Source organism: Nematostella vectensis, chromosome 15 (genome assembly GCF_932526225.1).
Source record: "Nematostella vectensis chromosome 15, jaNemVect1.1, whole genome shotgun sequence".
Taxonomy (NCBI): Eukaryota; Metazoa; Cnidaria; class Anthozoa; order Actiniaria; family Edwardsiidae; genus Nematostella; species Nematostella vectensis.
In genome coordinates this window covers 6,906,116-6,929,160 of record NC_064048.1, presented here as the reverse complement: position 1 = coordinate 6,929,160, position 23,045 = coordinate 6,906,116, and the positions used below count along the sequence as shown (strand labels likewise).

Genomic DNA, 23,045 nt, shown 5'->3' with positions numbered 1-23,045 from the left:
TAACAAAACGAAATTCGACTGTTGTACAGTTTACAAAGCCTGATGATGATGAGATGGCTTATGGGTCCGTCCTCTATTTTGTCAAGTACAAAAAGCCCTGCCGAAGCTCTACCTGCGAGGTGGTTTGCCAGTGTACTGAGCATGGTTATGTAGCTATGATAGAGGAATATGAAATACTGCACTCTAAACACTTATCCAGCTCAGACTTGAGAGGACCAAAAGCAGAAGTCAGGCATCTGATTCCCATGAACAGGAAACCGTTAGGCATTGTTTGCGTACCTGTTCATACACTAATTCAGACATGTTTTTTTATTGACACTGGTAATGACAATTGTTTTTTTCTTGGGATACCTCCCAATAGGATTGAGCGAGAATGAGAATTTTTTTTTCCCGCAAAGACAATATAGAGTGAGAATCACAATGTAAATTTACCTTATATAATTAATCCTAATTCCAAACTGCACCCAAAATTAAATATCATTAGAAATATACCGTATTACTTATCACTGGTACTTTTCATAATTGTTTTTACAGATTTTTTATTTAGTTAATTAATTATTTATTTATAAATAATTTTTTTGTGATTTCAAGAATAATGACCCATTACCATAAATATTATTTTTATTATTAGTTCATACAATGGGTATGTGAATAGGTTAAAGTATTTTTGAATACGAAATTAATAGAAGAGCCCTGAATGAAGGTATGCTTTTTTGAAAGTATAGGTATGTAAAGGCATGCATTTTTTCAATACCAAATACAGCAATGAGATGGGTGTGTTTTTGGTATGTTAGAATGGGTATGTAAATAGTATGTATTTTCACATACCAAATACATAGATGGCCTAATACTGCCATTTTTTTGGGTATAAAAGTATAGGTATGTGAAAGATATGTTTTTTTTACATACCAAATACATAGATCAACGGCAAATGTTTGGGATGAAAGAATGGGTATATATTAGGTTTGTATTTTTACATACCAAATACATAGATATGGATTAAAGAGAACGGTATGTTTTTGGTATGTAAGAATGGATATGTAATTGATATGTATTTTTACATACCAAATACACAGACGTCTAAAAGAGAAGGGGTATGTTTTTGGTGTGTAAGGACAGATATATAAAAGGTATGTATTTTTACATACCAAATACATAGAAGTGCATTGGATAGGATTGGTATGTTTTTGGTATGTAAGTGTGGGTGAATAAAAGGCATGTATTTTTACATACCAAATACATAGATGGCTAAAAGAAAAGGGTATGTTTAGGGTATGTAAGTATAGGTATGTAAAAGGTATGTATTTTTTTACATACCCAATACATATCCAGTACAAAAAAGACATGCCTTTTACATACAGGTTACATACCAAATACATACTTTTCATTTTGTGTGGAAGTCTTCCTACTAGCAAGTCTTGTATTATATTGATGTATCCTGTTAATATTTGTGAAAAATGATTTGAAGACAGATGGCAAATGATCTGAATGGAAGTCATACATAAACAGTGCATTGTTAAGATAGATTATGTCATGAAGTTTGAGGAGACTAAGTTGGTAGAATAATGGATTTGAAGGGGTCCTAAAATCAGAAAAAGTTAATATTCTAATTGCCCTTTTCTGAAGTATAAAAAGGGGCTTAAGAGTAGTTGCATAGGTGTTGCCCCAGGTCACAACTGAGTAAGTTAGAAATGGAAATAATAATGTATAGTAAAGCATTTTTAGGACTGAAATATTTACATAATGTCTTATTTTTGAGAGAACACCAATGCAACGTTTAATCTTTTTAGCTATATGAAGTATCTGATATTTCCAGCTAAGATGGGAGTCAATATATATGCCTAGATATTTGATGTACTTCTCTTTCTTGATGCATTTGCCATTTATCTTAATACTTAGAGTATAATTAGAGATTTTCTGTGGTGGATGAAAAATGATGAAGTTTGTTTTATCGATATTTAGAGAGAGCTTATTGGCAGCAAGCCAGCTAGAAACATGAAGAAGATTTTCGTTGATACAGGATTCCAGAGCAAGCAAACTACTGTTCGAGTAAAATAGGTTAGTGTCATCAGCAAAGATATGAAAATCAAATATACTACTGCATCTATGAAAGTCATTGATATAAATAAGAAATAAGAGGGGGCCAAGTACTGAACCCTGTGGGACTCCATGAGTGAGGACAACTTCATCAGATTCTGAATTATTAACTGACACAAATTACCTTCTATTTGACAAGTATGATGAAAACCATTCATTTGCAATTCCACGAATTCCGTAGTGAGCAAGTTTGCTAATAAGAATTTTATGATCAACTGTGTCAAATGCTTTTGAGAAGTCGAGAAATATCCCACAGGAATACTGGCCCTCCTCTATAGCCCTTTGAATTTTGTCTACAATTAGAAGTGTTGCATGAAAAGTAGTATGGTGCTCTCGGAATCCAAATTGCTTGTCATAGAGAATATTATATTTGTTAATAAAGGCAATAAGTCTTTTATACATTAGTTTCTCCAAGATTTTGTTAAAAATTGAAAGCAGCGAGATTGGTCTATAACTATCCATGCAGCTAGCTGAATCTTTTTTATGAATTGGAATTGTTTTTGCAATTTTAAACTGATCCGGTACACAGCCATTACTAAATGAGTGATTGTATAATATTTCCAAGGGTACTGATAAATAGGACTTCAAAAATTTTAGAAGGCAAACTGGGATGCTATAAGGACCTGATGCCTTGGAGGGATTTAACCCAGAAATAATATCCTCTATCTCAAATGCTGTGACCGGAGAAAGGACAAAACTGTTTACTAGCGGTGGACCAAGGAAGGATTCAGGACTTCTATCTACATGTGGAATTTTACTAGCAAGCTGACTACCAATTGTAGCAAAAAAGTTATTAAAGGCTATTGCAATAGCTTTGGGGTCTTTGACTGTCTTATTATTAATGATAAGTTTGGAGGGTTGGTTTGAGCAAGTAGGCTTTGTTGTTATCAATTCCTTAATACCTGACCAAATATTTTTTTATATTCTTACTATTGTAAATATATTTTATATTCTTACTAATGTAAATATCGCACAGTTGGATTCGAAGAAAATGTTACAAAACTTTTTGGTAAACTTAGATCAGCTATTCCCAGAAGAATATGCAAAACCTGTAAACGGAAGATTGACTCGTTAGTCAAAAGAGAGAAAATTCTGAATGAAGATAAGGCTTCTTTTATAATTCGTCGCGTGATATTTCTACGGAGGACACCGTTTCGAATGCGGGCTTATTATCCCGCAGCGGATATACGTTTTATGCATGCGCTAGTCATTGTGGGCTCAAATAGTGGCTAGTAATTAATGAACGGAGCATGCGCTCTGGATCTCGTCCACGATCGTGGACGGCGGTTTGATCAAACGAACTTGCGACCCATGGCAGAGGTATCTTTTCCTCGCGAACTCCAGCCCAGCGAAATACAGAGAAAAGAGGCCTCTGCTAGCAGGAATCCAAGGCCGTAGAAAGTCGAACAAATCTCAGTGGACGAACAGGCACTCAGAACAAGGCAAATGTGTCGGCTTTTACAGGTAATTTGTACTATGTAGAAGAGTTATTCTCTTTCAAATGCACTCTATCTGCATAAGCGAAAAGCATGAGGGGTTTCTATGAAGATTACAAGCCTCTTATAGTAATTTAAATTCATGTCTCGTATAGCGAAATGCACATTTACAAAAGCATCCCTTCAAATCCACGGCCTTCACACCAACGCTTAACTCGTGGCATGTCATCAAAATCGATTATGAAACAGAAATAATTTTTGAATTTGCATGTCTCTCGTGACTTGTATAGATTGAGCAAATTTGGCTCAGCAGAGTAAATTTTATTGATTGCACTTTTGTGATCTCCCCCCTGTGCATTATGGGAGAGTATCAATCACCCCAGTATACTTCCGGAGGGCTGACAGAAACCTCAACTGTCAAAAGAATCTATTAGAATCTGCACTATTTAACAGGCCATCTGCTCTAAATTATCAGTCACATCCTCAAAGAAAATTCAAATTGACACACTGCTTTTACAATTTTGAAATATATTTTTTGTGTTTTCTGTTAAAAAGTCATCAAAGACTGAATCCTTTAGTTATAAATTTTAATCACAATGAAAGAACTTAGTTTCATTTGAAAATTGTGTTTTTAAGACACACTGTTTCCTTGAAAACCACAGTTTTTTAGCCCTTGAATAAAATATTTAATTCTGTGGCAATGCAAATCTGCTTGAATAATTGTGAACTTGAATCAATCCTTCTACCCAAAAAGGCTTAATTATATTTGAAAAAATATTGAAAGATGCAGGCAATGGACAGCTAAGTCTCATAGTTGTATATCCTCTTGCAGCTGTTGTTGTGATGGCAGGTCTATTCCCAGTCAACAAGGACTCTGAGAACTTTGATAAACTTTCCCGATTACTTGTTGTTGGCGGAACCCAGGCCCTTCGAGGTGTTTTGGATGGATTTCTGCCACCTTCCTCATTAAGTACTCAGCTGAATCATCACTACAAGACTCTACATTCCTTGTGGTGTCCTCCGCGAGGGAAGAGGAAAATACTTAATAATGATCAATGGGATAAGTTGTTCCCTAAACATGGCCTACCGCCTCCAACCTCTAAAGATTTTGACATTACCCTCATCTTTGTTCTGTTGCGCAACATCTGCCTATTGAAACCTCCTTCTTCGGGATGGGACAGTTTGCCTGCAAGCACAGACAATTCAATTCCAGCACACATTGCTCGCATCAAGTTTTATAGGAACAAGTTATGTCATGTTAATAATGCCGCATTTGATGATGTAGAGTTTGAGAATTACTGGAAAGAGATCTCAACAGCTCTCATTGCCCTTGGTATCAGTTCTGATGAAGTGAATGATCTTAAAAGCCGTCCCTCTGGTGCAACAGACTACAAAGCATTGCTGCAGAAATGGAATGAGGATGAGCTCGACTTGTTTAGAGAAACACAAGAAGTGAGAAAGGAAGTGCAAGGAGTGAGCCATGAAGTACAGGACCTGAAGCAAGCTATGAACAGCCAAATCCAAGGAGTGGGCGCTGATGTTCAATCTGTTCAACAGATAGTCGAAGGGGTTGGGCAGAGTGTCAATGAAAAGTTTCATGGAATAGCTCATGAAGTGCAAACAATATGCCAGGAAATCCAAGAAATCAAAGATGGGAAGATTGGTCAGGGAGTTGCTGAATCTGATGAGCTTGCAAAGCGAGACAAAGGTGTGTATAAGTTTGATGATCCCTGTTTATGGAAAAAATACACTGAACAGTGTTTTTTTGAATTGCAGCCCACCTTTTGTCTTGATCACTGTAACACTCCTTCTGGGCAGCATAGGGCTGGTTAACACAGCATCACTGTATTATCATTTAACATCAGACACTGTTATCTAAAATTTCTTTTGAGTGTGAAAAAAAAAAAACAAGGCAAATAGATCTTATTTTCTGTTCTTGATGCTTTTACCTATTTCTGTTTTTCATCATTGCATCATTTGACATAATTGTGCAGGCGTTGATTTCTAAATGTGTTTTAGTTTTGTGAAAAAACAATAACAAAACAAAATAAATCTCATTATTTGCCCCCTATACTGCAAATACCTATTTCCATAAAGTTTGCACTTGAGGATCTATGTATCCCAAACCAGCAGTGCTAATGAAAAAAAAAACATGAATCAGTATATCATGTCATAAACCAATCTCAGATCCAGTGAGAGAACTTGATTTTGGCGTTTATTTTTTTATTATTGTTCAAAGCAAGTTACAACACATAGGCTACTGTATCAAAGTGCAACCCACTTGGAAAAGGGGTGTTATATTATTGTTAAACCCATAATCATGAGATCTGTAAGATTTCACACAGAGGGTCTGGGCTAAAAGCTTGTATACACATCACACCAGCACCTTATCCACCACTGGTTTCAAAATAGCTGAACCTATTGATTTTTATTGGCTATTTAGATACTAATATTAGAATACATGTTCTTATAGCCATGGATAAGTGGTTGGAATATCTTCTATCTGAGTACACAACTGGTGAAGCATCATACATCACTCCTCTACCATGGCTTGAATTTGAATCCAAGTTTAATGTCCAAAAGATGTTTAAAGAGCCAAAGATAGTGACAGAAGATGAATCGAGGTTGAACATGTGTGACCTGTTTGAACCATTGAATAAAAAGAGGGTCTCTAAAGTACTTCTTGAAGGGAATCCTGGGGTTGGGAAAACCTCATTCTGCAAGAACCTTGTCCACTTGTGGGCACTTCGCGTCCAAGGAAATAAAAGTGAGTTGAAGCTGTTCCATCATAATATAGAAAGTAAAGAACTAATGAAATAACGACACTAGATATAACAATATTCTAGATAATATAGCGACGACATGTCCGGTTCCAGCAAAATTACTGTAAAACGTATGTAGGAAAATACACGATATTTTGATAAACAATGTAATTTTTCCTTTCCTCGCCATAACACTATATCTGTATGGGAAAAGTAGTCTAAGGGTAGTGTTTGTGATTTTTTTCCAAAAGAAAAGAGCACTTTTTGTGATTGTCTTTTTTTATTAAACCGCCAAACCAGTTAGTTTTAGCATAATTGCAAGATCATCCCCTAATATAAGTCCAGAAATTATATATATATATATATATATATATATATATATATATATATATATATATATATATATATATATATATATATATATGTTTATTTCTACACCATTGCAGCTATCATGGCTGAATTACAAGTGAGAGGTCGTCACACAGAAACTAACAATAGCGCACAGTCACAAAATCTCTAAACCTACAAGTTTTAGCTTGCGGTCCTATTATTTTCTCATTTCCTGATCTCAAATTATATCCATGTTGGACAGTTGTCATGTTATTAACCACAGATTTTAAGGGTTCAACAGTTTTAGCTCTTGCCATAAATTTCCGACATGCTTCATCCCTTCTCTCAGACAAAAATTGGAGAGACGTTGAGGCAAGGGCACTACTATAGCTCGTATATTCGTGCCTTAGAATGATTTTTAAAGCTCTTTTCTGTATAGACTCCAGGTGCTCAGATAGGTATTCCGGTAGAGCAGCCCACACCGGCGACGCATACTCGAGTACAGACCTTATGAGCGCGCAATAAATAGTACACAAATCATGTACTGATAAGCCATTAAATGCGAATGTTTATTGTTTAGCATTTTTATAAACACATGCTCTAGATCGTTTTGTCTTTTAATAAACACATGCTTTGAATCGATTTTTCTTTTTTTTCCAAACCAGAGCATGTGTTTATTGAAAGACAAAACGATTTAGAGCACGTGTTTATAAAAATGCTAAACAATAAATATTCACAAAAAATAAGAGAATTTGACAAATTTATCAAAAGGAAGATACAGAAATGGGCTTACTAGTTAAAGTAAATTATTTATTTTTAGATTTGAAATTGCAGAAACTACAGCAAAAACATATAATTTTTCATTAGTTCCAGGTTTAACAATTCTAGGGGAACATGTAGTAAGATAATTTGTTTTCTGTGTCGTTGATGTGATTATAGGCTATGGGCATTTATTTATACTTGCAATCTTTCCCCTCCCATAAATGTCTAATTGAATTTTTTTTTCAGGCAACATGCCGTTGTCCTGTATAATCCCCGAAGAAATCAAAGTCGTATTACTGCTGCATTGTCGTGATATAGCAAATGCCAGTGATTGGAGAGATTTCCTGCGTCAAGCGATTCCCGAGAATTACTCAGACGAGGATAAAGAGAGAATTGTCAGATATATCTGTGACAACGAGAAGAGTGTTGCCTTGGTCATCGATGGCTACGATGAACTGCCTGCATCTTCGAGGAAATCGCTTAATACAATTCTCAGCAAAAAGGCCTTACCACAAAGTTGCATGGTAGTTACCAGCCGTAAAAACCACCTATCAGAGTTGAAAAATAGTTTCGACAGGAAGCTAGAAATAACTGGATGGAATTTTGACGATGCCAAGGAACTGTTTACAAGCTACTTCTCATCTTCCCCAACAGTGGCACATAACCTTCTTCGACACGTTACGATAAATCAAAAGCTAAGGGACTTGGTCTGTAACCCTCTCTATGCCTCTATGCTTTGCCTAGTCTTTGAGGACAACGCGGAGTATCTCACTTCCCAAAGACATCAGGACATCACTACATTGAACAAAGAAATCCTGTTCTGTATCACTAAAAGACACATTAAGAGAAAGGGGCTGGAGGTTGAGGATTGCGACCTTGAAGAAAGGTTTAAGGATTGGCATTTGGCATTGGGGAAGTACGCTTATGAGGCGCTAAAGGAAAATAAGTTATGCTTTACGGCAATGGAGCTACCAAAGGATCTGTTGGACTTGGGTGTCGTTGTAAAGAACAAAGCACCAAAGAAAATCCGATGTGAAGTTACATATTCCTTTTTACATAAATCACTGCAAGATTATTTGGCGGCGTTGTTTTTCGCTGACTGCTTTGCCAAAGGCGAGGGTGAAGAATTCTTTAGTTTCTCTATGTTTCATACGCTATGTAACTTCGATTTAGCGTCAATGATTGGTACAGCCAAGGCTTCTACTGCTGTGAAGTCACTCGCGAACATTTTGAATCCTGATGGAATGATGCGATATTATTCTAGGAGTGTGTCTATGTGCACTTTGTTGGACTATGACTATGTTATAAAATTGATGTGTGAATGCCTGCACGAGGTCAAGTGCGGAGATCAAGGTCTGGACGGCTTTATCCAACTATTACCACAAAACGTTTCATTGAAATTGTATCTTTTCTCATCTAAAGCTGTGTCAGGTCTTTGTTATTGGCTGTCTTATGGGACTAAAAGTAAATGCGGAAGAGATTCCATAGAAGGGTTAAAAATTCTTACGATTTCAGACATTTCTCCTGAATCAGAAGACATGTTGCACACGATTATCAACAGTTGTCGCCTCAATAATTCTATATGTGAATTATTAGAAATTACAGACATTTCTGTACAATTAATGATTACCGTAGTTAGAGCTATGAAGAAGGATTTGTCAATCAAGCGCTTGATTCTCAGCTCCTCTGACACTGCTGTTGATGCTTCTGTTGCTTCTGCTGCTGCCGTTGCAATCGCAGAGATGATAATTCAAAACAAAGTGCTGGAAATTGTTGATTTAAGTAATGTACCTACGTTGGGTGATAACACGTGTTGTGTCCTCGATGCTATAGAACAAAACAAGTCACTGAAGAGACTAGGTCTCCATGTAGAAGCGAATTCTTCCGAGATAATTACTAAACTTGCAAGGATAGTTGGACAAAGTGAGGCAATTATAAAGCTTCGGCTTGGCATTGGTGACAGCGACGATAATACAGAAATTGCCTCCGCTCTTGCTAGTAATAAATCCATAAAGACTTTAGAGGTTGAACACCTTGCATGCCGTGAACGATATTCTCAGTACTTTAATTTTAGTTGGATCCCAGAACTACTTACAAAGAACACAGTAATTGAACATATGGTGCTTGGTTTCCCTATAGGGGAAGAGGGCATATCCTCAATCATTGATACACAGATGCAAAATCCATCGATTAAGAGCCTTGATTTTGTTGATGATCTTTCAGTGAAAGTTAGACGCAGAATAGAAGCATTTCGCCTCTCGGGAAGCCATGTATTGAGAAGGGTTATACTGCGTAGTCACAATGGCTTAACGACATTCTTCCTCTAAAAAAGACAAAAGCACCTCAAGCCTGTTAATCGGGGAAGGAAAAGATAAAAACTATGACTATGTAGATGCATCTATATAAGCTACTCACATAAGCTATTTTACCAATAAAATGTATGTATTTTTGTCAGAGTGTGATGGAGAATAAATTAAATTAAGCCATATAATTGAAACATTGGTATTTCTGTTTTTGACGCGACGTCACATCATGTTGAGCATCTTTATATATCTATTCGCCACAAATCCTAGTCCACAGTCCTGTCGATAATAACCAAACGCGCTTTTATTTAATATCTAACAGTTTCTTTTTGAAAACTGCCTTTCTTCATGATCACTTGTTCAATTCCTTATTAGTACATAGCAAACTGTTTTTGTGAGTCTGCTTCAATCGGGTTTTTTTTTCTTTTTTTTTTTTTTTTTTGGGGGGGGGGGATGTCAGTCGAGATATTGTTTAAGCAAAGGCTTCAAGACATTGGATTCCAAAATTTTGAAGCTGACATCTTTAACGATTCCAAAAAAGTCCGGAAAAACGAACAAACTTAGAACTTTCTGTAAGTTTAAAACAAAATATGACAAGGGAACGTACCTATTTAATGTTCAAAACATCAAGGATAGAGTAGAGTTGACACGCCTAAGAATAAGTTGTCATAAGTTAGAAATAGAGGCTGGACGGTACTCCAGACCGTACCGCAGCCCGGAGGAAAGACTCTGCCGGCAATGAAACAGATGTGGCACTTCTAACTGAGGTGTCCGATCTATGATAACCTTAGGAAAGAAATGCTTGATGTTCTGGAAAAAGACAAAATTTGATTCCACAACAAGGGAACAGCTTTTTCATCTACTTTTAAACCCGCAAAAAAAGATGCGAAAGGTTGTTGCAAAGCACATTTTTCTGTGTATGTGTATAAGGAAAGGAAATAAGGAAATATAATAAGGAAAGGAAATATAGAAATATATTGGTTGAAACACCCTTTGTAACAAAATTTTTATATTGGTACCAATAATAAAACATCTACATCATCTATTCCATGGAACTTGCAGGAATTTTTGTTTACTTCATCTTGAAAACCCGGCCCAATCTCTAACATTTTAGAATATCACAGCTTTCCCGCGGGCTCGGCCCAGGCTCTTTGAGGTCCTGATACAAGACAGGTAAGAGAGACAGCGAGGTTTTATGACAGGTACCCTTCGTTTCTGCTTTACTGTGATTTATAGTTTAAATAATTCATATGCCGGGCTTTGTTTTGGCTTTGGGTAACATGGACGTGCTAACCAAAAATATGATTTGACACTAAAATGAAAAGGCTCTTTGATTATTATTCCTAGGATCTGATAGAGTTTTAGCTTGTGTTTCCTTACGATGGCTATTTCGATACTTTTTATCTTGGCATTGATATCAATTGTTCAGAGTTTTGGTTTTACCCGAATCTACAAGGATCAAGCAGATCGCCGTCACAATTTGTTCAAAAGGCTTGAGCGGGAAATAGCTAACTCTGGAAAACGAGCTAGTGAATCAGGTGAACCAGGTCTTCAGCGCGGAGAACGAGAAAGAAAACGACAAGTAAGTTAAAAGAAATATTTTGAAAGACAAAACTAGACATCCCATAAATTAGGAGACGGGGAACATTTAAGTAGTTAGCTTTTGGTTATCTCTGGCTGCAAGGCTCTAAACATATTCAGCAACACAAATTCAAGAACGTGCTATACACTCTTTGAGGTTATTTTATAAGAAGCTTTTTCATAAGACATCCAACCTTGTATTTCGCCCAAGAACATGCCGAGGCTCAGATAGCAGAAAAATATTGCCTTTTTATCCTGATGCGTATTAAAATGCAGAATCAAGTTGGTCTCAATAGCAACCTTACTTATTACCTACTTATTGCTTTTCGTCATTTGTGTAATTTTCTTCCTAATAATTTATTGGGTATTATATTTTTAAATACCCTAGAATTTAAGAACATCATCTTTAAGAGATGCCCCAATTGTTAACTGCTGGCTGGGAAAAAAAGGAATGGGAAAAGGGAACAGCAATTTTTAAAATGGACATTTTCGGCATCAGAACATATTCAAACGAGACTCTCGTCTTTTTTTTATTATCCCTCCTTTTCCTCCTATGAGAAATGCCACCAACTAGCTATCCTCTCTTTGCCACTGTTTACTCTAAACTCTTCCAGATGATTGCACCTGGATACTATCAAGCGGAATGCTCAGAAAAGAAGCCGTGTAAAGCCGGAAAGTATTGCAACCTTCTGTACTGCGAGGACTGTCACAAACATAAGATGGCATGTTATCATAGAAACCAGTGCTGTAGCGGGATGGTGTGCACGTATGGAAGATGTGAGAAGACTTCCAAGGGTGATCCAGGTGAGCGAATACAGGGAGTGTTGATGAGGGTTGGGGTGCCCCAAACGAGCTATAAACAACGATTGAGGGGTATCTGCTACTTATTCAACAAAACGATTTTCTATTCATAATGTGTTTGGCTTTACCCTATATGCTATTACAGAAGCGAATTGGGAGGGTTCAGTGGCCCCTCTCAAGGGCTACCAAGAGGGAAAATGCCAAAAAATGTACAAAAAAATATCTTTTGTGTATATGGGGTATATGCCGCTACCATTTCTTTTGCTGCGAATTGAGCTCAAGAGATAATTTTGTCTTTTCGAGTCAGAAAGCAAATTAACGATATCAAATTACTCCCATTCTTCCCCCGATTGCCATTGAGTCCTCCCTCTCTCCTTCAACCCGAAGACCCGCCCCTGTATAAGATTGTGGAGATCTAAAACATTCGTTTTTTCCTCTTAAATGTAACAATAAGTAGCAAAGTAGAGACATAACTTCCCAATTTTAGGATCCTTCTGTGAGAAGGACACAGATTGCAAAGGCGACGCATGCTGTGTTCTTGAGCCCACGGTAAACTCCGTCATCCCGATCTGCAAACCGAAGCTTGACGAGTACCACCAGTGCGCATCAATACTTTATCGGAAGATCTGGGTCGGCGAAAAACCTGACTGTGGACCTTGCAAGAAAGGACTGGAATGTACCCAAAAGGGGTTTGTAAACGTTTCAATCAATTTACCCGGGGTTAGGTTTGATAAACTGATAAAAGCAACAATAACACGTGACCAATCAACCTCCCATTCTTCTCCCAACCCTCTCAGCCCCACCCTCGTATTTTCTAAAAAGTTTATTATCCCTACCTGTTCTCCCTAACCGCCTCCTTCTTTGCTGATATCAACCAATCGGCACATTGGAATTACTATTAATCCCCCCCCCCCCCCCCAACGTCCCTGAATAAAATGTCTATTTTCTTTTTCATATTGTTGTTTTATTTTTCAGAATACTGGCCAGTCACGAGATTTGTATGAAACCTCAGAAGAAGTAACAGTTTATAGTTCTCTTAGCTATTTTAAGTAATAACATCTAATATAACAATATTTAAAGACAGACAGACAGACAGATTTTATTTATTGGTCCCTTGAAACAGTAAAGTTACATCGGTTAGTGACCAAAAAATTTTAAAAAAAGGTAAAATAGTACGTATATAAGACGTACAACAGCTATTATGTGATTGTTCTTAGTTTTAGTTTACATTGTATTTCCTTTCTTTCATTTTTTCTTTTTCTAAATCTTTTCTGATTGTTTTTAGTTACTACTTAGTTTTACATTGTATTTTCTTTTTTTCTTTTTTTCTTCCCTTTTTTCCCCTATTAGCGTTTCCCTTAGCTTGAAACATTCGGAAATGTACCTTGCAGCTATCCCTGCTAATTGAGTTGGCGGATTTATTAGTAAATTGAAAAGGCGTTTTTGTGTAATTTGATTGCGCTGCAAATTTTGGATAACTGAGTTTCGTAGCTCTTTGTATGTTTGGCATTGTACTAGAAAGTGAAATTCATTTTCCACGTCATTTTTGCATGTTGGGCAAATCCGATCTTTTTCCTTTGTGTAAGGCCTCGTGTGTCTGCCTTTCTCAATTTGCAATTGGTGATTACTTATTCTTAGTTTTGTTAGCGCAACTCTATGTTTCACATTAGGGATGGCTACAAGGTAATTCTCTAATTCATATTTGTCTTTAAAAGTTCTATAAGTTCTTAGTTTGTTCATTTCGTTACTGTTTTTCCTTTGGTCATTGAAAATTTCCCCATGCCATTTCTGAAAATACATATCATTAAGTCGTTTAGAGAAAATATCAAGGAACAATGTAGGGTCGGTTTCATTTTGATAGAGCCACATAAACCCAAAACCCGCTTTGAAAATTATTTCTTTTGTTTTGTGGGTCCAGTAGGACACGTGAGGGTTATTTACACACTCTGTATAAACTACTTTTGAGAGGGCCTCTTCTTTTGACCGAAGGTTGATCCAGTATTTTATGTTCCTATATGTTGCATTTATACAAAGAGGATATCTGCCTAGTTCCCCTCTGCACGCATTGTTCACAGCCGTTTTTCCAGTTCCTAGTAACATTTTACAGAATTTAAGATCCGACCCGTCTGGTCCCGTCTGGTCTCTACATTTAGGGATGGATAAATTTGTAGTTGTAGTTTTGTTTAAGTCCATGAAGTGTGAGTGTAAGCTTTCTATTTCTAAATCACATTCTTGTTGTTTTTTGTCTTTCCCTACGCTGAATAGATTCTTAAGTGATCGCCAAAGTTTTTTGCTATCTTTGAAATCCAAATTTTTGATACCGCTTGCTCTGTATTGATATTTCTTACGCTTACATAATTTCTTGAATTTTTTCTTCTTCCAAAATAGCTCCCGCCTTAGCTCACTGTCATTGGGTGAGTTACATATCTTCCTTCCACACCGTTTAAGGTTTGCCTTCTCTGATCGACATTCCTCGTCGAACCATGGTGCGTTTGTTTTTTGACATTTCTGCTTGTCTCCGTATTTAAAACCCGCTTTCTCACTGATCTCAACTAGCAGCTTTGTAAAACTTGATGTGATATTGCTTGCTGTGTCTGGGCAATTGGTATCGCAGTGACTGACTAGGTTTTCCAGTTTAGACCGATAGATATCAGAGCGAAGAATAGAGTCCACATTTTCTTTTACATTTGTACCGTGGCAGAATATTCGTGCGTGTTTAGCAAAGCTTTTTGATTGTGTTACCGTAATTTTGTTTCCAATCTTTATATTATATGTTATATGGCAATGATCAGAAATATGTGGAAGCAATGGGTGAATTTTAATTTTAATATTTAATCTCGTGGGCGGATCTAGGAGGGGGGGGGGGGAGGGGCGAGGGTGCCCATGCCCTCTCCTATTTTCAGACATTTGGCTCAAAAATAACAAGAAATATAAGGAAATATACGAAAGAAGAATAAGCCCGGCCCCCCTTTCTTGAAACTTTTTTACCTTTTTTTAAACTTCTGGATCCGCCAGTGAATCTCAAGTTTTTATTAGATAAATTATGCCATTTGTAAAAAAGAGAAACACAACACAAGGAAGAACAAACTAACCAACAACACAAGCAGGATTATAAAATATGTCGTCGGAACTAGAAGGTTTTTGCGAGGGGGAGGCTGCTAATTCAAGAAAATTAGAACAGGCATATACATTCAAATAAGATATTTGAAGGGGCTCATAAATAAAAAAAATATTTTTTTTTTCTTGCTTCTTTTTTGTGAATTGCGAAGAAAGCAACCTGCACCTAGTAGGAAGACTTAACCACAGGTTGACACAGATCGGCCTTGTTCACGGGTTGTATGAAGGGGGTTTTAGACATTTTCAAGAATGTATGTATAATAATACAAAATTTTCTGCTCCCAATATCCACCTAACTGCTCCCGACAAAGTTCAAGAGATCTCAAGCGTTACGTTAGAGCGTGTGTGTGTTTGTTGGGGGGGGGGGGGGGGGGGGGGGGTGGGGGGAGGGAGGGGGGAGACCGGAAAAAATCCGAAATCCAGGATTTGAACAAGGGGTCCGGATGCAAGCTCCCCTGGGAAATATCGACATTTTCGAGCTCTTTTAAAACGTTTGAAAATAATACGGGATGACTGCTCAACACCCCCCCCCCCCCCCCCTCCCCCACGCGCCAGCCCCCTCCAAAGCACTCCTAATGGCGCCGTTTTGCTAATTCTTACAACTTGCCTTTCGTTTGGCCACCAAGTCACACTGACTTGTGTCAAACTAAAACAAGAACGAATTTTGAAAGCAACATGCTCCACTGCCCTCGCTTTGCATGTCTTCATTAGAACATTTTTACAGCGGGGGACTGGATCGAGTGCTTTGTAACCCGGCATCCAGCTGACGTGGTGTTCGAAGGGGAGCCGAATGAATCAACATGGCGGTCAAATGGGAGCTAAACACAACATAAAATGCAGCCCAGACCGCCACATTAACGCTATAAAATGTGGGGACGAATCAGCTCTGTGGCCCAAGTGGTCACAGATAAATTAGAGGAGTCATTTGGTGAATCTCATGACGAAGCAAGCGCTCCTGGTTCTGCGACTAAGGTGAAATTCATACATTTTGCTTGTGGGAGTGAGAATTCACTCTGAAAATGTTAATGTTTTGACCTTTTTTCCTGGTTCAATTAGAACAATATTGGTGGTTTTGTACTGTAGGTCTGTAATCGGTCATTGCTTTGTGAATGAATCTCAAAAAAAATATTATTGCGATTGTATGAAAGGCTACAACTACGAGCTTACTTATTTTTGTAGATTCCTATGCAGATATTTCGAGAATCACTTACCAGAAATGCTTTAGATAATTCAGGAATAACTTAATCGTACTTTTTATATATTTATTTAAGTGAAATCGATCTGGAGTGTATGCACAACAACATATATTTTTGAGAGTTAATGCCGAAATTATTTTTTGTGTGTAAAACAAACTTTAAAAATCTTGCCAATTTCCTTCCATTCGTTCGATAAAATAGATATGCATGTTTTTGTTTATTGGAAGTTGAATGTTTGTCCTGTTTTTCATATGCCAGGAATGTTCAAAGTTGGTCTAAGTTTATATTATATCAGTTTACTCTAAACTGGTCCTGATTATTTAATTTGATTAGGGTCCAATCCAAACCATTTTAAAATTAGTGATGCAAGTTAGGACAATCAAGACTTTGAGGCATTCCTTTGTTTTATGGGAGTGTAAACTTTTGTTTCCTAATACAGGTATCTGGAAAGATAAATGAAAATACTCAACATTTTGTTATTCTGCAAATTTGTGTATTTAACATACTTAAAACATCAATTTAAACAAATTTGTTTTATTTACCCTTGCATCAGTTTATTTATGTGATACTCGTGAAACACACTATGACATGTTAACCCTCATAATGCATTAGGTTTCTAAAACAACAATGTAATACAAAGAGGGAAGCCACAAAATGTTGCTAATTGTCTTATTTTTGTCTAACTGTAGGCAAAAAGTTTGTCCGATCAAGTGTCAGAATTAAAGCAGGCTTTGAATGAGTCAGAAAAGCGCAATGAGGACATCAATCATGAATTCCAAAAGCTATTAAGACAGAAAGAGGTAAGTGTATTTATTCCTTCTGTACCATAAAATCCCAAAAGTATTATTTGGTTTACTCTTGTATCCTGGGTACTGGAGCCTAAAGACTTCTCTTGTCCAGTGAGGCTCAGCCAAAATGCTGTGACGAGCGAAGCAAGGGGGCTTTGGTTGGGCGAATAGCATTTTTCAGTTCCAGTCTCTAATTACATGTCTAAACCGGTTTTTCGAGTATGACGTCAGTCACACAACTTGAGAGCTGAAGCTTTCAAAGTGAATGAGAACCCCATGCCTTGATCATTCATCCCATTTGATTTATCCTACTTGCATCTCTAGCAAGAGATTTCAGAGCTAAAAAATAGATCACCCCAGCCTCCTAGCACTGGCTTAGAGTCACATCAGGGGAGTACAGAGGAACCAGGACTTCAGAGAACAGTAGATGTGTTACAAAAGCAGCTTGCAGACAAGAATGCTGAGCTTGAGGTAACACATCCCCAAGTATAAACTGACTGTACATTAGACATTCCCGCTTGATAAATGTTAAAAGTGGAATATCTAAAAACAAAAACAAAACAAAAATAATAATTTGTCTGTAAGTAAGACTTTATTATTGATGGTCTTTTTAAATAAGTATGTATCAAAGGTGTTAAAGAAATATTTAAAAATACAGGTAACAATTGTTCCTCGAGCTCAAATGGACTCCTGAGTTCAAATTTTTGTTTATTCTAATCAATTACTAGGTCAATTTGTATTAATGCTGTCTGGTATCATCATTTGCGTTTTTGTAGCTTTTAAATATTTGTGACTGATAGTCTTTGCTACTAATAGGCAATATGTAGCCCGCTTGTAGATCAACTAATCAGAATGCAGAATTGATAATAAAGTAGATAACTTTTAGTTTGACTAATGAAAGCTTTTAATGGGTTGTTTGTATCCTGTGTCCCGTTCTGATAGTGCATACAAAATATTTACAGCCAGTTCTTGTAAGGTCTACTTTATATAAACAATAGCTTTAAATCAAGGCTTATGATATTTCATTGGATAATTACATGCTTTGAGTTATAAATGAGTAAATGATAAGGTCGAGGTTTGGGATTACATACATGGATAGAAAAATTTTATTTTGAAATTTATTTTGATTTTATTAGGAATGCAAAAGTCATTATGAGCACAAGTTCAACAAGCTCAAATCTGGTGCCAAAGCCAAAATAAACCGACTGGAGGAGGAGCTAGTCTCACTGAGGTCACCTGGTGGAGAAACTGAGGTGAGAGGATTGCATGTTGATCTGTTTGCATGTCCATCCGCAGCCCTGTACCCAGGATTGGGTGCGGAAGTGAACCTTTTTTTTTTGGGGGGGGGAGGGGCAGTGAATTTTATGAGAAAAAAATCAGAACACCCCTTAAAGGGATTTTTTTATGCCATTGCAGTACTGTATCTCAACAGGACATTTATTATTTGGCTACAAAAATATTTTGACTTACAGATTTGTGATCAAAAATGCATTTTTTTTAACTAATTGGCTTATGCTTTATAGTTTTGTCTACAAATAGCCTGCATATTGCGTAACTACAATTGAACTTTACCCCATTGTGCCAGAATTGGTCCGGGGACAGGCCTACATCTCTACCTGAACATTATAATTCGTTCCCTCCATCTGTTACAGTAGTCTGCACCCGTCCATCTCCTGATCTGCCTTTCACTGTCTGTCTACTGTTTGTTTTTACTGTTTTCTACAGGTTTCCTTTTCACTTTTCTTGTATTTCCTTTTAAAATTTATTTAGTGTTACTGTAGCTCCAACTAACATCCTACTTTAATTGGCACTAGCTTAAGGGATCTATAACCTCAAAAGAACCAGATATACAGTGTTTAAAGTTCTTAAAACCTTTCCCTTATATCAATCTAGCTAAAACAAAGCATAGATAAACTTTCAAATTCTGAAAAGGGAATTGAATTTGATTGACATTTGAATTTTCTACAGATCTTTAAAAAATTTTCCTGGCCGCGCGAAAGGAGATTGAATCGAGTGAATAATTCCAAGTTTTGGCAGGAAAATCTAAAACAACATTTTCCTTAAATCCGTTAAAATTCAGAGACGGCAATGCCACAAAATATTGGCGAGTTGTTTTATATTGCAATGCTACCCACAATAAAGAGAAGAATAATTGAAAATATGCGGAAAAAAAATATCGTTTTGTTGTAGGTTTCAAAAGCAGCGCACTCCCGTGAGAATGTCACCATTCTCGCGCACAATGCAAAAACAATTCAAAGAATATCTGCTAATATTTGCAGATTTGTTTCCATTTGACAACCATTTGACTAATCAGTTGAGATATAAAGATGACGGTAAAAGTAATTGTAACCACATAACGTTCTTCAGCAATAACTTAGAAGACATGAAGACGGGGTCCGGTTTAGCGTGCGCATATGTTTTCTCATGTAATTTGGTTGACATCTCGATCTACGTCACAAATGACTGGACCCGGGTCTTTCAGTTCACAGCCTTTTTTCCGATAGTTGACCAAAATACCTCCAATATTACAGATTTGAGACATTCGCCCGAACGTGTGTTTTATAGGGTCCATACGAACCACATACCATTTGGAAGATGAAAATATAAAGAATTGTTTAAGTCTATCAACTCTGAAAGGTTATATGGACTTTAACAACTATTTTTTAGGGTATCAATTCTATGATCCTTTTCCTCATATTTATTGTTAGCTCACTGTATTCTGTAAAGGTAGAGTTGTTATTCCATTGTTTGCAGATTCCTAAAATTCACCACAAATGTCCAGTCACATATGCCTGCAACCCCCATGGCTGCTAAAAACTATCCTTATTTTTCATATAGGTGCACCTATGACTGCGGACACCCCCCTCCCTCTCCTCCCCCCTACAAATCCTGGGTACGCGTTTGATTTTTTGTTGTCGTTGTTTCAGACCCCAAGGCCTTCAGGCTCACCCAAAAAGTCTTTAAACATAGACAAGTTGCTGAGTGAAAAAGATGCTGCCATACAATCCTTAACACAGCAACTTCAAGTAAGCCTTAAACGAGAAGAAGACCTAGTGATAGAGGGCCGGCAGAATGAAGAGAAATGCATGCACGAAATAGCCTTGAAAATCATGGAGATTCAAAATTTGAAGATTAAGGAGGAAGAGGGCAAGCAGCTGGTGGAGGAAAGGAACAAGACGGTCCAGGAGTTGATGGATAAAATGGAGGCGCAGAAAAGACTGATTAGTAACAGGGATGAGGTCAGGAATGTTATTTGTTGTCGTTACAACAGTAATTACACAAATCAGTACTTTCGTAATTACGGTGAGCAATCATTGTAATTCCCAACAACATAATTTCTAGTACTCTCTTACAATCATCACCATCAACATTAGCAATGCTGCAGCTCCACTATCATCATGACGCTTTTATCACGATCATCCTCTTCCACCTTCTCATCATCCTCGTTGTTGTCGTCATCATCATCATTGTCGTCATCATAACCATAATCATCATCAGTTACAGACAGTCAGTTGTGCCAGTCAATACACGTGGGCTTATAGTCCTGTACTTGAAAGTATACTATATACTGTAAAGGGTGTAACCTTTTATTCTGAATATCAGGTCATCGAGCATTTGCAGTCAATGAAAGACATCCAGGGCGGGGCTGATGAGATGGTAGGGGTGCTCCGTGAACAGGTAGCGGCCATGAGTAATAAGATTGAGTCCCTTGTCGAGGAGTGTGAGAAGCACAAGAGGCAGACCAAGCTGCTACAGAAAGAGATTGACGACCAGAGGGAGGCTGTGGCTGCAAAAGACCAGGTACAGTACTCATTGAACACTATATATTCGGAGATGTTGCCAACCTTCAGAAAATACCTACAGTACAGTACAGTGGAAGGTTGGAATTGTTATGTAAAATTGCTCTTTGAATAATAGAATGGCTTTTTTGAGTATTGAAGAAGGCCAACCATGCACACAAAGCATCCATTTGCATTGGCTATTTCAAGCGGATTTCAATATATTATCAATCAAACTTCGTCAATAACGTATCAGGCTAGTAGATTGTTATTTTGAAGCTTCTTTGCAAATAAACCAATGTATTTTCAATGATAAGCAGTAACAAAAAAGTTGTTGATCGACATTCCTTAAGTGATATGATTTTATGTATCTATGCAAGAGAGCATAAGATAAGAGAGGGACACTTTGGTATTACCCGCGCGCCATGTCGCGTCTGAATCCGGCTATTTTTAGTAACCACCACCCAACCACTGCGCGTGAGGATTTGCTCCTTTTATTTTGTCCTACTCCCTGCGGGTTGTGTGTTGTTGTTTTGCCAACTCGATAGGAATGAAAATATATCATGTAAAAAACGGAAGAAGAAAACAGGTCTAACTTAAGTTACCAAGATTGGCAAATATACTCACAAAAAGCTAAATCCCTGAAAAGTTTGACTGTTTTGTTTGTCTGAGCGGCGAAGTCAAATTAAAAAGAAAAAACCGACGAGAGATAAAATAGCTGTGATATTGCGTTTGATTCAAATCCCGACACCAGCTTGTATAATAACAACATAATAATATAACATATAATAATAACAACATCATAGAAATACAGTAATATCTCCTTCTTTATTTCCTCACTTTTACAAAAGCTCAGATACTTCAGCTTGCTGGCTTTGATCATCACAAAAATACATTCCCTCGCTACAGGAATAACTTTTATGAAATGTATTTTTCTTGGATTCCTTCTCAATTCACAGGATACTCACAAAAATCAATATTATATCTAATGTCTAACTTACAGATTTCGTTTGACCATTAGGAAGATAATTAATGTTGAGAAACCAGGAAGAAGCAGCAAGTTAGAGCAAAATCGGTGATTGAAGCACAAGGTTTTCCGCTCTTGATTTTGAATGAAGTCTCGTTTTGGAAATCTTGCAATCCTCGAAGTACTACATCCCCTTAATAAACCGCAAGTGCCTGTATCCTTGATGCTAGAATGAAATTTTCGATGGTATTTGTGCAAATAGGGTGTTTTTTTTCGGTTTCAAGTCCCGGTTAATGACGAAAAAAAGGAAAATAAATAAAAAAACGAAGGCTGTATTACTGAATATTAAATAGCACCTCAAAATTCCGACTACTTTGACGAATATTTTAAAGCTGCCCATAAATATGCCAATTTTAAACTAAAACCACTTGGATTTCTATGAACTTTAATCCATTCTGTAATAAAAACGGCCCCATTCTATTGCTATTGCAATTTTAGATTAATTAAAAAATAAATAAAATCCAGGATTCCAATATCCAAAATAAAACCAAAACAACAGTGCAACGCAAGTCTGATCTTATGTTTTTACCTCAACCTTTCCCATTTCTTAGCTGGAGCAAGAGATAACATCCCTGAAGCAGCAGCTTGAACAGCAAGAGGCAGATCATCAGTCGACGATACGCATGCTGCAGGACCAGATTCTTGCCAAGGAACAAAGGCTTGTAGCTGAGATAGCCGAGGTTGAGCGCTCTTACATGGAGACGGAGCACATGCTGAGGGAGCAACTAGACGAAAAGACAAGCATCATCCAGGTAACATCAACTACTGTATCTACTAGATTATGCAGCTGGCAATTTACTTAAGATTATGCTATATCCGCTGGTAGGTAAATACTGACATCTGACATTGTCAATTACTTACGATCGATTACGTAACAATCTGGTGTGCCGACGGAAACCTCAACTGGCTAAGGAGAAAACCATCGATTAGAAACCGAGCTATCCAAAAGGCTATCCACTCTTGATCATCTTGCACATCCTAGAAAAAACTTCCAACACACTGCTCTTACAATGTTGAAATTTTTTTTCGCTTTTTCATGTTCAAGTGGCCCGGTCGTTCGGGATTT

The 23,045-nt window shown here is 37.2% G+C and overlaps 3 protein-coding genes and 1 long non-coding RNA gene across 6 annotated transcripts in view; all 4 read left to right on the top strand.

Annotated features, from left to right (window-relative positions):
- Positions 1-1,398: 1,398 nt before the first annotated feature.
- Positions 1,399-2,908, top strand: LOC125560647. Its single transcript, XR_007306716.1, has 2 exons — positions 1,399-2,058; positions 2,663-2,908. It is a non-coding gene; the product is annotated as an uncharacterized LOC125560647 (long non-coding RNA).
- A 466-nt stretch (positions 2,909-3,374) lies between these two features.
- LOC5503443 (protein NLRC3) lies at positions 3,375-9,714 on the top strand. Its single transcript, XM_001624472.3, has 4 exons — positions 3,375-3,561; positions 4,366-5,241; positions 6,007-6,300; positions 7,634-9,714. The coding sequence occupies exons 2-4, from the start codon at positions 4,377-4,379 to the stop codon at positions 9,712-9,714; spliced, it is 3,240 nt and encodes a 1,079-aa protein (XP_001624522.2). The 5' UTR covers positions 3,375-3,561; positions 4,366-4,376.
- A 1,214-nt stretch (positions 9,715-10,928) lies between these two features.
- Positions 10,929-15,311, top strand: LOC5503442 (dickkopf-related protein 3). The gene is made up of 5 exons (XM_048723028.1): positions 10,929-11,272; positions 11,886-12,075; positions 12,560-12,761; positions 13,048-13,141; positions 14,899-15,311. Exons 1-4 carry the CDS (start codon positions 11,072-11,074, stop codon positions 13,091-13,093), a joined length of 639 nt encoding a protein of 212 aa, XP_048578985.1. The 5' UTR covers positions 10,929-11,071; the 3' UTR covers positions 13,094-13,141; positions 14,899-15,311.
- Positions 15,312-15,932: 621 nt separating this feature from the next.
- Positions 15,933-23,045, top strand: part of LOC116611454 (golgin subfamily B member 1) — a 40,083-nt gene continuing 32,970 nt past the window's right edge. For all 3 annotated transcript variants that reach the window (XM_048722332.1, XM_048722333.1, XM_048722331.1), the window contains exons 1-7: positions 15,933-16,161; positions 17,075-17,185; positions 17,498-17,644; positions 18,310-18,426; positions 20,101-20,412; positions 20,777-20,974; positions 22,531-22,731. In XM_048722332.1, the coding sequence (XP_048578289.1) occupies positions 16,057-16,161; positions 17,075-17,185; positions 17,498-17,644; positions 18,310-18,426; positions 20,101-20,412; positions 20,777-20,974; positions 22,531-22,731 (1,191 nt within the window). In that variant the 5' untranslated portion in view covers positions 15,933-16,056. The remainder of the gene's footprint in view (positions 16,162-17,074; positions 17,186-17,497; positions 17,645-18,309; positions 18,427-20,100; positions 20,413-20,776; positions 20,975-22,530; positions 22,732-23,045) is intronic.

Coding starts and splice junctions, on each gene's coding strand:
- LOC5503443 (XM_001624472.3), top strand. CDS start 4,377: ATGGCAGGTCTATTCCCAGTCAACAAGGACTCTGAGAACTTTGATAAA. Junction 5,242..6,006: donor GCTTGCAAAGCGAGACAAAG/GTGTGTATAAGT, acceptor ATGTTCTTATAG/CCATGGATAAGTGGTTGGAA. Junction 6,301..7,633: donor TCGCGTCCAAGGAAATAAAA/GTGAGTTGAAGC, acceptor TTTTTTTTTCAG/GCAACATGCCGTTGTCCTGT.
- LOC5503442 (XM_048723028.1), top strand. CDS start 11,072: ATGGCTATTTCGATACTTTTTATCTTGGCATTGATATCAATTGTTCAG. Junction 11,273..11,885: donor AACGAGAAAGAAAACGACAA/GTAAGTTAAAAG, acceptor AAACTCTTCCAG/ATGATTGCACCTGGATACTA. Junction 12,762..13,047: donor CTGGAATGTACCCAAAAGGG/GTTTGTAAACGT, acceptor TTTATTTTTCAG/AATACTGGCCAGTCACGAGA.